The sequence below is a fragment of the Panthera uncia genome, chromosome X (genome assembly GCF_023721935.1).
Source record: "Panthera uncia isolate 11264 chromosome X, Puncia_PCG_1.0, whole genome shotgun sequence".
Classification (NCBI taxonomy): domain Eukaryota; kingdom Metazoa; phylum Chordata; class Mammalia; order Carnivora; family Felidae; genus Panthera; species Panthera uncia.
The window spans coordinates 121112003-121128883 of NC_064817.1; the positions used below are offsets into that span (position 1 = coordinate 121112003).

Genomic DNA, 16881 nt, shown 5'->3' on the forward strand with positions numbered 1-16881 from the left:
GTGGGGCTGGGGCTGGGGCTGGCAGTGGGAAGGCCAAGGGCAGGGTGAGATCTGGGGGACTGAGCTGACCAGCATCAACTCAGGTAAAGTTGGAGACTGTGGGTACCTGGCGCAGAAGGGATGAACAAGGAGGGAAGAAATGAAAGGGTGAATGAGAGAAGGCAGAAATGGAAGGACAGAAAAGAAACCAATCAGGAAGTCCTTATAAAATTGCAGCAAACACTTAGAGTTTCGGAGCTTCGTGGGAACCCTATGTGCTGAGCCCACTTTAAAACAAGCGCAGGTATATACAGATCCAGGTAGTTCTAAACACCGTCACGTCTGGTGGCTTGAGGGACAAAGTGTCACCAGTTCAAGCCAGTTTGCTCTCAGAGCATGTTTGTTTTGAAGTGGGAACATGAAGACTCAATAGTGCAAATAGTTCTAAGCTGTCCCTAAAGGAGTAGAATTGGAAAGTTTTGGAAGAACATTTTCCCCTCCTTTCCCCTGGCCCCCCAACCTGTCCACTAGGCCTCTGTCTACCAGTCACAGACTGCTCTGAGCGACTAGGAATTCCATCGGCCCCACTGCTCTCTGCCACCCGGAGGAGCCGGGGCCAGCCTGCCCGCGCCCTGTCCTGCGGCTTCCACGGCCTCTGTCTAGCGCCACCCACTGGAGGACGGCCCCCCCCCGGCCGTCCTCTCTCCTGCGGCTCAGGCCAATCTACACCCAGCAGCTCAAGGACTGACTCCCTCCTAGCCATGCCGGAACTGGAGCGAACAGGTGCTTACTTCCCTGTTCTGTGAAATGTCCTAGTCGGTTTTGGATTGGGGCTGGCGTGGGGCCAGATTTGTGCCACCATGGGTGAGATCACACAGGCTGTAGCCACTGGCCATCTCTGTCTTTTTCTCTAAAGAATCCAACTGTCTCTCCTGCCTCACACCTCCTTGTCCCAATGTGGGTGGGGAACTGGGGTATAGGGGTGGGGCAGGGGAGGGGGAGAGGAGAGGGCAGACTGGGGCACCAACGGCACCGGCACCGAAAAACGGGCGTGTCCTCTCAAGCACTCTCTGTCCCTAATGACCACACAGGGGGGAGGTCCGGGTGGGAGGGGAGGTGTAGGCACACCCTAAGAAGCCTGGTCAACAGCTTGTCTGGTCAGTAGTATCTGCAGCAAGCCTTGTTGAAGGAGCCTAGTTTAGAAAAGTGCAAAGCTACTTCTGGCCCTGGTTAGGTCTTCAACCTGACTGTGCTTGTCGGTAAGAAAAACATCCCAATGCTCCAACTACTCCCACCCTGAAGCCACGAAACTCTAAGTTTACTGAAAGAAAAAAAAATATTTTTTATTTCAGTTAATCGGGAAGCTTTGTCAGAGCCCTACCCATAAGGAGAAGAGACAACAGCTGCCTTTATTCTTGTTGGTTTGCTTTGCAATCCGCTCTGTGTAAAGTCAGCTAACTCTCTCGGTCACGGGCGTCCGGCTGTCCACAGGCTCCTCTCTGTTTGGCCTCGGCATGGAGGACGAGACAATGTCTTTGCGCTCTCCCTCCCCTCGGTGTTTGTACTTTTCTGCGGCCGTGGCAGCGGTCGCGACCGCGGGCTGAGTCTTAGCTGGCTCCTTGGGGCAGCCGTCGCTCTCCAGCGAGCCTCCTCTCGGCATCTTCTCCTCTTTGCAGACGCCGCTGCTCAAGTCCTGGGGCTCAGGGGGGCTGGCGGGGTCCTCGGAGCTCTGGGGCTCGGGTGGGGGCGGGGGCGGGGGCGGAAGCAGCGGCGCAGGCGCCTTCGGGGGCTCCGAGTGGTGGTGGTGGTGGTGGTGCTCCTTCTTGGGGGGTGAGGAGGCGCTGCCACCGCGCCCCTTGGGGCTGCTCTCCTTGCTTTTCCGCCCGGGGCTTTTGCAGGTCTTCAGTCCCTTTCCGCTCTTCTCGCCGAGGGTGGACACCAGCAGGGGCTTCACCACCTCCTTCACCTCGATGCTGACGGTCTCCCGGGTCTTGCGCTTCTTGATGGGGAGCACGGTCTCCTGCACGGACCGGATAGAAGACTCCTTCACTGCTTTCTTTTTGGCCTCCGCGGCGGCGGCCGCCACCACACTACCTGGCTTTCGGCCCCGCTTCTTGGGGATGGCCTGGGGGTCGGCCTCGGCTTTTCGCTTCCTGCCGGGGCGTTTGATAACCATGACCTGGGCTGACGTGGTGGCCCCACCCCCTTCGGCCTTGCTCCCCGGCGAAGCTTGAAAAGGCATCTTGACCAGAAGCTTCCCGGGACTTTTCTCCAGGACCCTTTTCACCTGCACACCCTCTGATGCTGCTGCCTTGGGTCTCGCAGTGCCGCTCCCTTTGGGGCGTCCCCGACCTCTGCCAGTTCCTGGAGCTTTGGGAGATTTGGGCTTCTTAGGTGGTTTCTGCTCTCGCCGGGAGGGGCTCCCTCTCCCAGTTACCGTGAAGTCAAAATCATTAGGGTCCAGGGAGGTGTCGCCTACCTTTTCGAAGTACGCAATCAACTCCACCTTAGAGCGAAAGGCTTTTCCCTGGGGACTGTGGGAACAAATGGAGAGACACAAAGAACGATTAGAAGCTTCCACAGGAATGTCAGATATGGGGCAGAGCAGAATGTGGTGAACTCTCCGACAGGATGCTCTGCAGCTACGACCTGCCTGATGGTGCTATTGAGCGAGAGGCCAGTCACATTAGAGAAGAGCCAAACGGGCTAAAACAGAGGGGCGCGGCCACAGTCAGGTCGCGCTGGGTGGTGGTGGGCCCCTTTAGGGCGTGCTCCAATGACGGAACAGCTCGGTGCTGGCTGCTCTCTGGCTCTTGCCTGGATGCCCCTGAGGATCCGTCTGCCACCAAGGCCCCTCCTCTGGCCGCCCCCCAAAGGGGCCAGGCCTAGGGACCCTCTTGAGCCACCAGGCTGGGGCCTACCCTGCTGGCTGGTGCCTGGGTCCAGGCAGTAAGTAGAGCACTCCTCTGTCTGAACCTGGACATGCCGCTTAGCCTCTCTGGGATCAGTTTCCTCATCTGTCAATAGGATAATGCTTTGCTCACCCTTCTCAGAGTTGTTGGAATCAAACGAGGTTGTCTGCAAATGTCCTTCAAAGTCTGTTAACCTTTTCTGGATCGTCTAAGGGCCAGAACTGAAATGCACTACTCATTCAGTCTTCCTCTGAAGCTCTGGCTTGGAAGTTACTCTGTTTCAATAGAAAATGCCCAACGACCAGCCCGAAGCTGGACAAATGCACAAAGGACAGCTGGAAAGGCACATGGTGCTCACTTGTGTCTCTCCCCGGAGGCCCTGTCAGAGAGCTCACCTTTCCCAACGTGATCCACAGAGTGGACCGAGCCCCGTCAACTCCAACCCTCGCTGTGGCCCTGGGCAGGCCCTACTGCTATGCCATCTTCAGACAAGACCCAAGGGCTGGTGGGGTAAAGCCCTGCTACCCTGTGCATGCCTCACTCAGGGCAGTGATCTTTGCACACGGTCATTCCAAACCTACCTGGTTGGGCCCGCAAGTGGTGTTCATTAGGGAAGTCCCCCCGCCCCCCCCGGACCCAAGATAGGTTGATGCACACACATTTTCCTGATCGACAAGCAACGAAGAGCTGCCGTTCTTAAGGGATCCCCATTAGTTTCTTAGCACCTGCCCCCCGCCTCCTGCCTACCCAGCCTTCCCTGCTCTGCAGACGACACGAGTTGCCCTTACTTACTTGATCAAATACACATCATACTTCCCAGCGGAGCGGCCAGATTTCCTTTGCTTCAGCTTTCGGGTCCAGCCTTCAGGCAGAGTGGGATCGTCATACATGGGTCCCCGGTCACGAATGATGGAGCGCCGCTGTTTAGGGGAGGCAGAAGCTTCCGGGACGGCTGGGGCTGTGCCTGACCCTTCTGAGGTCTCCGCTTTGCCTGCCTCTGCTGGTTCAGCAGAGTGGTGGGCGGGTGGCTGCAGGGGCTCATGCTTGCCCTCTTTGTCTTCTTTCTTATCCTTCTTCACCTTTTTGAACTTCAGAGGTTTGTCCTTGAGGCCCTGGAGATCCTGGTCTTCTGACTTTTCTTCCCTGAAGTGTTAAATAAGTATGTAAGCATCACAGGGAACACAACAGCAGTCTGTAGAAAACGTCAGCATCGGCAGGCCTGGAGCACGCCGGCGCGGGCGGGGCTCTGAGAGACAGGGCCGCCGCCCCCCGCCAGCCGAAGCTCATCGGATCTTGACGCCTTTTCCCTTCAGGAGGTCTTTGGGGGCTTTGGGCTTTGCTCCCCTGCTGTGACCACTGTGAGGCCTTCTGCCCCACGCCCACCCCTAGCATGCAGGACAGTAAACAGCTTGTACAGGTGGCATTCTTCCAGATAGAAACACCATGTGGCTTCTTAGTACACTGCCTTGGAAGAGGCCAATTTACAAGCCGTGCCCAGGGGCCTCTGGGCTTGCTGGCTAACAAGAGGCCCTTGGCTGCCGGACAGGGAGCTGCCCACCCAAAACGTGGGCAGGGCTACTCTTCATGAAGGCCTGGCTTGGGTGTTACTATGGCCTCTGTATTTTAGATTTTCTCCCATGCGTGCTTGACCAAAAGCAGTTGTGGGGCACAGGACGACTCGCTGATGGTGACACAGCCTAGCGCTACCCCCCGGGGAGGTGGCGCACAGCACGGTGCTGTGGTAAGAACACGCAGGTTTGGAGCCAGCCAAGCTGAGCTCAAATCCTGACTTGGCAATTTCTAAACATGGACCTGAGCAAGTGACCCCAACATCCCATACCTCAGTTTCCTCATCTCGACAATAGGTACCAACATCCCAGAGGCACTATCTAAAGACTGGCCAACTCGGGCAATCGGAAACGGTTGACATTCCCTTCTAACACAGGACCGCCTTGGCCTCGACCAATGACCACCCAACGACCACCGGAACGGAGAGGCAAAGACCAAGGCACAGAGGAGCACCCTCCCCGCTCCTCCTCAACTGGCAGAGCTCCTTCCCCATACTTCGGATCCACCTGGCAGGGTCCCTTCCTTGGGTATGTCAGAAATGATCACCACGAGGCCCTGGGCCCTGGAATCAGAGCCTGGCCACGATGTTCTCAGGCAGGGCTTAGAGGGCTGGAACATGACCCGGGGCCGGGGAGGCTTGGGAGGAATTGTGGGCTCGGGATCGGCTGTCTGCTGGTCTCTCAGCAATTCATTCTAGAAAAGAATCAGACTATTCCTGTCCTCAGTATCTTAGCCCTAGAGCTGTCCGGTCCCATTTGGCTTGTGTCAGCATTGGTCACTGCCTCACGGCCGGTCTGCCCCAAGCAACTTCCCCCTTGTTCACACTGGGGAGACTTCAATGAAGGCACTGTGGTGTGCAATGCAAACCCGATTCAAATGATGTGGGTAAGTTGCCAAAGGCACGTTAGTATCAGGACTTGGCACCATTAGGACATGCCTTTTTTGAACAGCTCAAGTCAGGGGTAGGGAGACAGGCGCACCCCTGAGATTCTCCGCATCCTGGGTCCTCCTCTAGCAGTTCAGGGCTCTGAGCCTGGCTCTCACGGTCACCCTGATTCAGTCCAAGGCCCGTAGGAGACTTTTTCTTACTGAAAAGTGAGGGTCCCTAGCCTGTTACAGCACAGAGCTTAGTTTTCCCAGAGCTTAGTTTTCCATTTTCACAGTCTTAGCTTCCCAGTAGGAAATGAAGAAGGATCCTGGGAAGCTGGGCGTGGCCTGCAACCCACCATCACAGAGGGGAGAAAGGGAGCTTGTCAGCATCAGAGTGGTGGATGGACTGGAACAGTCACTTACACACAGTCTACAGGGGCGCTGCTTGCTGAAGGCCAGGGCTGCTCCCTGGAAACTGGACAGTCCTGGAGTCAGAGAACAACACTGCACCCGTGGGAAAGGTCTGGCTTCTTCAGAATGCTCACTTATATTCCCCAAATAGTTTAACCACTGTAAGGTCAAGTACAAACCACACGTCCCAGGAACTCCTCTTAGATACAATCAAGGGTGCCGATGCCATCAATGGCAATCCCTTCTAGAACTCTATCCTCAAGAGACACTCCCAGAAATGCAAAACACAATAGGTGTAGGAGGTTATTTGTAACGGCATTATTTTTCGTGGCCCGATACTGCAGACAACTCAAGACAGCTGCCAGCAAGGATGTGAGGAATGGGCAACACCATGGCCACAGCGTGGAGAGCCATGCAGCTGGAGAGGGTGGAGCCCCTGCAGATCGCCTACAGATCGATGGATCATAGGCCGCCTTTCGCCTTTCGCGTGATCAACGAGGTAAGAAGCGCTTCCTAGTCCTGGGTGGGTGCGAATGAGGGAAGGTACAGGCACAAGGTGTCTTGGAATCACATACGAGCTTACATCATAACCAAAATGAAAATGAAGATAAGAGGTGACAAAACCATACTATATTGAATACAAACACAAACAAATGAATTGAACTGTGTATCAAACTGACAACATACCGCAGAGAAAAGATTTATTTCAAATATCTCTGACCACAGTGCTCTGCACATCCTTGGTGGGATATATCTAAGACCCAGTATGACACGTCAGGGGCAGGGAATGCACCCCGCGTCCATGGAGGGAACCAGGCCAGCCCCTGGGAGAAGCGGGTGGTTGTGGTTCCGAGGTGGCCTGTGGGGATGGAAAGGCAGGGGAGTGCTTAGAAGGAGAAAGGGAAAGTCAAAGGACACAGGGGCTGGCTGGAAGGGCTCCTTGTACTAGATGACACTGTGGCAAGGGGAGTATCCAAGAGGACACACTGACTGGAACACAATGAGGGACAAAAGAGAGAAAAGCCTACAGGAGGCAAGGGGGCAAGCCATATGGCTATGTGCCAGAAGGTTCTGGGCAGCAGAGAGAGGCCTCAAGAGAGATGTGGAGGGCTTTGTCAGGTTGCTACTGGGGCGCCTTGGGTGGGGGGTGGGACGAGGGCTCTTATCTTCAAAGGATCACTCTACTTTTGGATCAGAGCAGACTGTGGGGAGGCCAGAGAGGAAAGCAGGGAGGACCCGTGAGAAGCCTGTCTTTTTAAATGTTTATATATTTTTGAGAGACAGAGTGCGAGCAGGGGAGGGGCAGAGAGAGGGAGATGCAGAATCCGAAGCACATTCTAGGCTCTGAGCTGTCAGCAGAGCCCGACATGAACTACGTGATCATGACCTGAGCCGAAGTTGGCCGCTCAACCAACTGAGCCCCCCAGGCGCCCTGAGAAGCCTGCTCTTGCAGTGGTCTCCTTGTGGCCCAGGGTGCGGACAGCGGACAGACTGGGATGTGATGAGGGGTGGAGTGACAGAGCTGATAGGCAGGCTGGTGTGGGTGAGGGGAGGGGATGAACTGAGGACCATGGCCAATGCCTAGGAGGATGGTGGTGCCACTGACTGAGGACAGGGAATCCTGGGCCAGGAACAGGGGCTGGTTATAGCCACCTTGACAGAGGTTCAAGGAGAGGAGAACGTAGCTCTTTGATACTAGTCACAGAGGGGAGACCCAGCTGTGCCCAGACTCTGACTTGGGCCCAAGTGAACTGTTCGGGTTTTTTAAAAAAGCTTTTTATTGTGATAAAACAGTTATAACATAAAATTTACCTTTAAACCCTATCTAAGTGCATAATAAACAAACTTTTTTTTAAAAGTAGGTTTCACGCCCAGCGTGGACACCAATGCAGGGCTTGAACTCATGACCCTGAGATCAAGACCTGAGTTGAGATCAAGAGTTGGACGCTTAACTGACTGAGCCACCGAGGTGCCCCATAAACAAACTTTTAATAGCACCAAAGATGAGGAATAAAAGGGCCTTTAACTCTGTGATATTTTGGTTCTTTTATTTTTAAAAAATGTTTATTTTTGAGAGAGTGAGTGAGAGAGCGAGTGCGTGTGTGCCTGCAAGCAGGGGAGGGGCAGAGAGTGAGGGAGACACGGGATCTGAAGCAGGATCTGTGCTGGCAGCAGAGAACCCGAAGCAGGGCTCGAACTCACAAACCGTGAGATCATGACCTGAGCCGAACTCGGACACTTAATCGAATGAGCCACCCAGGTGCCCATATTTTAGTCCTTTTAAGTTAAAATTCTGTGAGGCAGCTATGACAATATGGTGATTTTCAATTCTGTGCACTGAGGTGCACACAGGTGTTGGCTACTTTATTTTGACTTGCTACTTCTCTACAAAAACAAATGACAAAAGCCCACAAAGAAGCCTGGAGGCCATTCCACTGGGCGTGGACTGGAGGTAAAAATGCAAAACAGGTAATCCACCTGCTCAATCCTAGGGTGCCCCAACTCCCTAAGGCCTCCCCACCAGGGGTTTATGGAGTTTGCTGAAACACATACTTTTTCAGACACCAAACAGCCCTCTTTATCACCCCTTGAATCAGACCACTTATATATGCATGCACACACACAATCTTGAGATGAGAACGGAGTGAGCACCTAGTTCCCAAGTTCATATATTCTGGAGTTGAGAGTACCCTCAGAAAAGCCACCCACCCAACTCTTCAGTGTTACAGATGCAAAGGAAGTCCAACCACACAAGACAACTCATCTGAGGTCACAGTTGAGTCGATGTGTTCATCAACCACCCTTGCCTTGAGCCCGACTCTGCCAGGGGCTGGGACGTCAGAGCAGAATTAACATCATTCTTTGGTCTTCAAGAGCCCTCAGTTTAGTCAGGGGGACAACGAAGTAACAAAAAAACAGTGGCAGCCTTCCCTGCTCCAGGCACAGGGGAAGCCCAGAGATGGGGATTCCCCGGAGGAGGAAGGCCTGAGCTGGGTTTCGGGGCTGATGGAGCTCCACCGGCTGGCAAGAAGGGCTCAGGACAGGCCAGCGATATCAACAGCCCCATCCCTAGGAGGAGGAGCGACTAACGACGCCTATCCTGTGTAAGCAATGTCTCTGGACTGGCCCCTCTCTCTTCTTCTGGGTTCAGTTAAGATGGCACTTCTGAGAAGCCTTCCCTGCTCCTGCCCCACCCCCCAATCCCATGAGCAAGAACGCCCTACGCACCCCAGTGTACTTGGAATACACCACTATGTGGGTCAATGCCCCCTAGACGGCATGTGCCTTCTTAACCGTCATCTCTCCACTTGATGCACAGGGCCAGGCACAGGAGTGCCAAGTGGCCATCACAACCCAGACGCTGTACTACCTATGCTTCTTTTGATGGCCGTATCCCTTTGACTAACAGCTTTGACGAGCACGGGCTAGCTTAACACCCAAGCAGGCACGCTCTGAGTAAGCGAATAAATGATGAGTTTGGGTGCTACTGTGGCCTGCTGAGCGCTGGCGGGTTAGGGCTGGCAGGGGATGAGGCTGGGGCGGTCACAGTGAGGGCCTGGGAGCACAGGCAGTGACAGTCTATGGTGACAGGGAGGGTGGGGTCACGGGGGCAGCAGTATGGAGGATGGCTACACTGGGAGGATGGGCTCTATCTAGGCTTCCAAGGATCAGCATCAGGTCTGTAGACGCTCCTCCTGTGCAAACTACATAAAATGCTAGACCGAACGTCTTCCAGAAGACACTGGAGAAGACACTTTAAAAAGTTTTACCTGCACTTGCAAGCTGGTGAAAAAGCAAGGAATACACGGTTTAAAGAGTAAGGGAAGGAAGGTAGGGGATCCTGTTGTACGGCGAAATCTGGCAGGCGCCCCCCTTAACAGGTGATCAAACTGAGCACCACTGACCATGGCAGAAGTGCCATGCAGGAGGACCATCAACACTGTCCCATCCTGCAAGAAGAGGTAACTAAGGTCATAAGGAAACAACTGGAAGAGTCCAAAGAGAGGGGGGGCATTCCACCCAACTGTGGAACTGGACCCTTCAAAACCGTCTGCGGCCTGGAAGAAAAAGTTCGGGAGCTACTCCCAATTAAAGAGGACAGCACGAGGCAACAAGCGATCCGGTACCGGCCCCTGGTTCGAAGGCACTAAATGGGTAGTAATGGGGCATGCGGGGAACATGAAGGTGGTCCCACGTTAGCACGGCGCCAAACTCCTGAGGGTCAAAATGCACCGGATGCTCTTAGGAGTGTGACGCAGTGGCCGTGACTCAGGGAAACGCGTGGTACTGACATGGCAGCACGGTTGAAAAGGGGTGTGTGGAAGACATCCGTGTCACCGAAGCTGTGCCGGTTGACAGCAATATTCTGAAGCAGTTTCGGGCAAGCTTTCTAACAATTAAAGGGAACACCTTCACATTACACGAATACATTAAGAGGGACAGCTGGAATCCCTGTGGAAGTGCCTTTGTTTAGTGGCTCAAAGGCCCACGATGTTTTCCACAGTGTTATGCTCTATATGGTGAAGCTGTGAGCGTGAATGAAGGGAAGGTGTCAAGATATTTTCCGGTGTTTTAAAAAAAAAAAATCCTTGCTGAAGGCAGCCCTGCCTAGGACCCTACTTTAAATGTCAAAAGAACTGTGCGGTAGAATCTGTGTCTCATGTGCAAAGAAGCACAAATCTGGGGGTCACGGTGAAAAGGGTCGGCTGACAGCAATGCTGGGCGCAAATGCCAGCGGGGACCTCAGTGTGCCCTGGTATTCTGTGTTTCAATGAAAATTTTAGCCAGAATCATCTCTGGTGTCGTTAGCAAGCCCTGGTTACCAAATCACATAGGTTTGGCGTGGTGTACCCCACCCATTTTTCCCCATAACAACTCTTTTTATTGTGTCATTTGTAGAACATGGGATTTTTTTTCCAGAAATGCACATATCACATTGGAACAGAAAGGCCTTCACTAACCTTAAGTATCTACGAAGCATGAAAAGCTCTTGAGTAATAAAACATCATCTAGTAATTGTGCTGCTAGAACGCAAACATTAGATCCAATCTTTTCTTTGATCTGGTGAAGGAAAATCAGAGTTGCAGGAATCTTGTTTTCGAGCCAAATCACTGTATCCCAAGGGGTTTGATGGAGAGCACTGCCTGTACTTTGATAACGGAAGGAACCTACAGTAACCCTGCAGAAGACCGCTCTGGGAAGCTGCACCCGGCACTAGTTTGGCCCCAGGCTCCTGTACATTACAGGGGTGCAGGCAACCAACGGTTGGCAGGTGCGGCTGGCCCAACAACTGAGACTGAGGAGGGACTATTCAGTCCCCAAGGCTTTCGGATTACAAAAGAAAAAGGCTACAAAGCCAGGTGAAAGCAGCGGCTGAAAGGTGTTTTTCACCTGAATTGGCATCCAGCTCCCTCCAAAGTGAGCTCCAGGGAACCTTCCAGAGGCACAGCAATATCCCGGTCCAAGCTCAGTCATGTTCGCATGGGGCCAATGTCAGGATATAGCATTTCTCAGCACCTTTCATTTCTAGTCACCCATTCCCCTGAGTTGCAGAAGGAGCCCAAGTATCACAGTGGGGCCGCGACCCATGAGGGCAAGGTGGTGGCTACTTCCTCAGGCGAAAGGCCAGGGAGCAGAGGAGACAGAAACGGCCTTCTGGCAGGGGCTGCTTCCACCCTGCAGCGTCATTCACTCGGTGCTTCCAATCCTTCCTACCCTCGGTCTGAGCCGCAGAATCTCAGAATCGAGGCGGCTTCTCTGCATGAATCAATAAAGGCAGCAGCACTCTGAGATGCCAGCTTCAGCCCCTTTAGAGATCTGAGAGAAATCAAACTGGCACTGGAAGAGAGTCTCAGTGGTGTCTGGGGAGCAAAAGAGCAAATGGGGTTCCACTCAAAGGCTATAGCCGTAGCACCTGAAGTTCAGTGGCTCTGAATTCAGTGTATTTTTTTAATACCCCAGTTTTCAGAAGATGCAAGAGAAACCGCCTATGTTTTCAAAAACTAAATAAAATACAGCTCTTGACAGTCAAAGGGAGAATCTTCCCCACGTGATGGCCCCTGGTGCCACACACTAGCTCTCCTCTTCACAGCACGAGGCCGTCACACGTGGGCAAAGACAAGCAGGGCCCCACCAACACTGCTGCTGTGGAGAACAGGCAGGCGGCAGCTCCTGAAAAGGTCCAACATGGAGTTCCCACATGACCCAGCAAGTCCGCTCTAGGTGTAGACCCAAGAGAACTGAAAACAGAGACCCGAAGAGATATTTATACACCTGTATTCACAGCAGCACGATTCACAGCAGCCAAAAGGTAGAAGCAACACCTGTGTCTGCTGACGGACGAGTGGACCAGCAAAATGTGGTCTATCCATACACTGGAATGTTGTTTGGCCTTAAAAAAGAAGGACATTCTGACCCAGGCTACAACATGGATGAACCTTGGGGACCCTGTGCTGAGTGAAATAAGCCAGCCACGAAAAGACAAATACTATATGATTCCATGCATAGGAAATGTTTAGAACAGGCAAATCCACAGAGACAGAAAGTAGATCAGTCATTACCAGGGGCTGGGAATAGTGGGAAACAGGGAGGGACTTCTCGAGTACAGAGTTCTTTAGGGGTGATAAAAACGTTCTGGGACCAGGCACAGGTGATGGTCGCACAACACCGTGAACGTACTAAATGCCACTGAACTGTACACGTTAAAGGGTAAATTTCACGGTATGTGAATTAGATCCCGAGTTTTGTAACATCCCGCTAAAATGACACCTGACTTTGTCTATTGCCCTAAATCATAAAGGTAGGTTTTATGATGCCCCAGCGGACTCAGAGCCCGCAGCTGTCTCCAAGCAACCCTGGCTGGCTGGCCGCAGGAGGAGCCCAGGCAAGTGGCCGTGCCGTCTGTCTGAGGAAAAGAGGCCAGCGTGGAACCAAGGGTGATACATGCCAGTAGACTGGACCAAGCTGACCTGAATGCCATCTCTGAAGCCCAGAACATGGTAACCATGACAGCTGGAAAGAATTTAGTTCAAGAAGCTTAATGACAAAAAAAGAAAAAAAAGTTTAATGACTAGGCATTTAGCCGAGTTGAAGGTTGTTGGCTAAATATTGAGAGTGTTTGATCCATCTTTTTTTTTTTTTTTTTTTTTTTTTTTCACTGTGGTAAAACACACATAAAATTTACCATTAGCGGCACTTAGTACATTCACAGCGTTGTGCAACCATCACCACTATCTAGTCCGGAACATCTCATCACCCCTCGGGGAAACCCCACACCCATTAAGCAGTCATTCCCCCAGGCCCCCCTACTTCCGGCACTCGGCAACTACTAATCTTTCTGTCTCTACGGATTTTACCTGTTCTGGACATTTCATATACATGGAATCATACGATATGTGGCCTTTTGTGACTGCCTCCTTCCACTCAGCATGTTTTCTAGGCTCATTCATGCTGTAGTGTGTATCAGAACTTAATCCCCTTTTACGGCCAACGTTCCATTGTATGAGAACACCACACTTTTTTATCCCGTACGTCTGCTGATGAACACCCGGGTTGTTTCCCCCTTTTAGATGCTACCACATCTGTGTACGAGTTTCTGCATGGGTGTGTGTTTTCAATTCTCTCGGGCCTGTACCTAGAGTGGAAATACTGGGTCCTATGCGAATTCTATGTTTAACCTTCTGAGGAACTGCCGGGCTGCTGTCCACAGGGTTTCCTTTGGAGTTGATGAAAATGGTCTGGAACTAGACAGGAGTAACAGAGGGCAGCAGAAACCGCTTCCACTCTGGAAGGCTTAGCGGGTAGGGGCAAGCTTTAAACGGAAGTGATCACAGCGAGGCCGCTGGGAGTGGCGCGAAGGAACGTTTCATCTCACCGACTCACTCGTTCAGTAGCTGACATCCTTCAAGCACCTTCGAGGTACGGCAGATGAGCTGTGCCAGGGCCGGGGGCGCTACAGCAAAGAGACAAGCTTTCTACCGGCACCCGCTTCTCCTTCTGCTGGTGCTGACCATCTTCTAAAGCAGACAGTACTGAAATCGGCAGTTGTGAGGAGTGTTGTGAAAGGGGAGACCCCGGAAGGGAGGGGAAGAACTCCAGAATATGGATGAAATGGCAACACTGTGACCCGAGGATGTGGGGCTGCTGGCGGCGGGAGGAGGGGAGGGTCCAAGATGGTAGAGCTGGTGAGGTTGTGGATCATGACGGCAACCCAAGCAGGGTGGCTTCACCCGCGGCTGTCTCCATGAAGGCAACTGTGCGGGGAGCTGGCCAGAGGAGAGGAGAACGGGAGGAAATCAAGAACCCAATCCTCATTCCTGATGTTTCTGCTATTTCGTCTCTTTCCCTGGAAAGCCCATGTTGTTTGACCTTGCTCTCCATTCTCTACCTTCCGCAGCCAGCAACTTCTCTTCCATCACGTTCCCCGGTGCCTTTGCTCCTACATGCCGCAGGGTGCTCGTGGTGATCCTCTGCGTGAGTGCCCGGACCCTGGGCCTCCAGTGTCCTCATGACAAATATCCAATCTTTTAAAAAACATTTTTTTTTACCACTTATTTATTTTTGAGAGAGAGATTGACAGAGCGGGAGCAGGGGAGGGGCAGAGAGAGAGAGGGAGACACAGAATCCCAAGCGGGCTCCAGGCTCCGAGCCGTCAGCACAGAGACCGACGCGGGGCTTGGACCCACGAACCGCGAGATCAGGACCTGAGCCGAAGTCCGATGCTCAACCGCCTGAGCCATGCAGGTGCCCCGACAAATATCCAGTCTTCAACATCCCAGCAGCCAGTTTCCACGTGCACTCACATATTTGCCTTTTTGGTCCCCGGCAGTACATTCCCACAGCTACCTCTTCCCCCACTTTTCTGTTGGTGCGGTTTTCTTCTTACCTTGGTATACTCTAAGTTTTACAGACTTTTACCAGAACGTTGGCTGCTTTTGTTGAAGAACAGAATATCTGCCAAAATAAATTTTCAACGGAAACAATATGTGTTTGGGGGAAAAAAGGGGCAGAAAGGAGATCTCCAGGAACGGATGAGAGAACTCTGCAGAAGAGCCAGCTCACTTTGTTTTCCTTACTGTGTCTCCCCCTATAGTGTAGGTCACCTCCTATCTGCACGCCCGACAAGCTTCTTTTTCCCAGTGATGACGTCTGAGCCCACTGAAACGGCCAACAAAATAGAAAAAAGAAGGGAAATCTCTATCGGTGCTGGCAAATAAGGGTGCCAGCGACGGCTGAGGTACTCCGAGAGACTGCTGTAGATACGGCGCCATCGGGCTCCGTGTGAGTCCCGTACTGGTCGCACCGCTCTACCCTGCTCAGATACGGGAGTGCAGGAGGGACCCGTCAGCGAGGTCTGCACACAGGACTCCCCAACAGCCCTAGGAAATCTTCAAGGGCACAACGACAGGACCTCGGAGCCAGGCTGGCCCGAGGGCAGTTTGCTGGTGGCAAATGGAAGGGCCTGGAATACCACTAGTGGCCTCCACGGAAAGGCCAGTTAATAGGCTGGGGGGTTTCCCTGGGGAACTGCTGAGAAGGGGGAGAGCAGAGAAGGGCCGCAGTGCCCCAGGGAGCCCGCACTGCTGGAACACCCAGAAAGAGACACACAGGTACGGATGGAGGTTCCACCTGTCCCAGCAACCTCCCCAGCAGCAGCCTGCACCCCCGCCCTACACTGACCCTGGCTTTGGATGACAGGGGTTCAAAGTCATGGGGAAGCAGTGGGCAAGCAGCAGGGACTAAAACCTCCACCCCATAGATAACTCTGGGGACTGGCTAAAAAAGTAACACACCTGGTGACAAGAAAAAAATCAGCACCTTCAGTCACTTCCCTGTGTCAAAACACTAACCAGGGAGAAAATACAACGGGAAGATTGAATACTGTTCTTGCAGCCCAGAGCCCACTGGAACTCCCTTCTCGGAGCCTGGCATTTACCTGGAATGAGCACGTGTGAACTGCCAGAGCAAGTATGGGGGACAGGGCTATGACTTGCTTCCTATGACCACTTCCACTTCCACTGCATCACATACCACACAACAGGATCGATTCCACATGGGTTAGAGAATTAGCTTCAAATGGCTGGTTACAACCTCCCACGGACTTGCTCCCTCCCAATCTCTAATAAAACCTAGAAACAAACAAAGGTGGGAAGACGTGTGAGGGGAAGACTCTGTCAAACAAAGGAAAGGGACATAAAACCTGCTCAGCAGCCTACTGGAGTTCCTGCCCCGCCCCCAGAAGCCATGCTGGGGAGCCAAAAATACCCAGAGACCTCAGCCAATAAGCTGGAGAGAAGCAACTGGGTGGAAGTCTGTCGTTTTTTCCTTTTAGACCCAGGGGCTACAGAACCTCCTGCTGGGAGGTACCCAGCAAAGTGGGTCGGTGGGGGCTCGACTGCTCTGGAGTAGAACACAACAGACCCAGGGAACTGCCCAGAGCCTGGGGTGCACCCTTCGTGCATCCCTACAGGAACGGTATAGATGTCCCTCAGCAGTTGGAATGAACCTTGGTATAAGACATTTTTAAAAAATTTACCCATTTTGAGAAACAGAGACAGAGAGTGCACCTGCACGGGCGAGGTGGGGGAAGGGGGCAGAGAGAGGCAGACAGAAAATCCCAAGCGGGCTCCACACTGTCAGCACAGAGCCCAACACAGGGCTCAATCTCACAACTGTGAGATCATGACCTGAGCTGAAACTAAGAGTTGTACGCTTAATCGACTGAGCCACCCAGGTGCCCTGCTATAAGACATTTAACACAATTCTTAGGAAAGAGAGAAGAATCCAGAATACTGCTAACGACTACCCCAGGGCGCGGCTCTCCCAGTGTGCAACTTCTTGCTGACCACACAATATTGGGCCCATGAGAGCCCAGAAGAGAAAGCGGTGAGAAAGGATGCCAAGAGACCAGGAAGAAAAAGCCAGGAACTCCCCCACTGTACCAAAGCAAACAGAATATCTGGAAATAGCATGGTAACTCTGCAAACATATTATGGCCAAAAGAGGGGGGGAAAAAGGAATAGGGAGGGAGATGGCTCAGGAAAGGCCAAGTCTCCCACCAAGAAGAGAACACACTGCAAGTAAGAGAAGGAAATTCCTCACAACTTTGTAAGAACATGTTCTCAATAAGAAGGCAAAGATG

General features: G+C 52.8%; 1 protein-coding gene across 2 annotated transcripts in view; it reads right to left on the reverse strand.

The window, feature by feature from the left end:
- Positions 1 to 7: 7 nt before the first annotated feature.
- MECP2 (methyl-CpG binding protein 2) overlaps positions 8 to 16881 on the reverse strand; it is a 60265-nt gene continuing 43391 nt past the window's right edge. Inside the window, exons 1-3 of one of the 2 annotated variants that reach the window (XM_049644488.1) lie at positions 3684 to 3703; positions 2459 to 2513; positions 8 to 2349 (exon numbers count right to left, since the gene is read on the reverse strand). In XM_049644488.1, coding sequence (XP_049500445.1) covers positions 1430 to 2221 — 792 coding nt within the window. In that variant the 5' untranslated portion in view covers positions 2222 to 2349; positions 2459 to 2513; positions 3684 to 3703 and the 3' untranslated portion in view covers positions 8 to 1429. Of the gene's footprint in view, positions 2514 to 3683; positions 4035 to 16881 lie in introns of those variants that run through there. The other variant, XM_049644487.1, reaches the window with a different exon arrangement.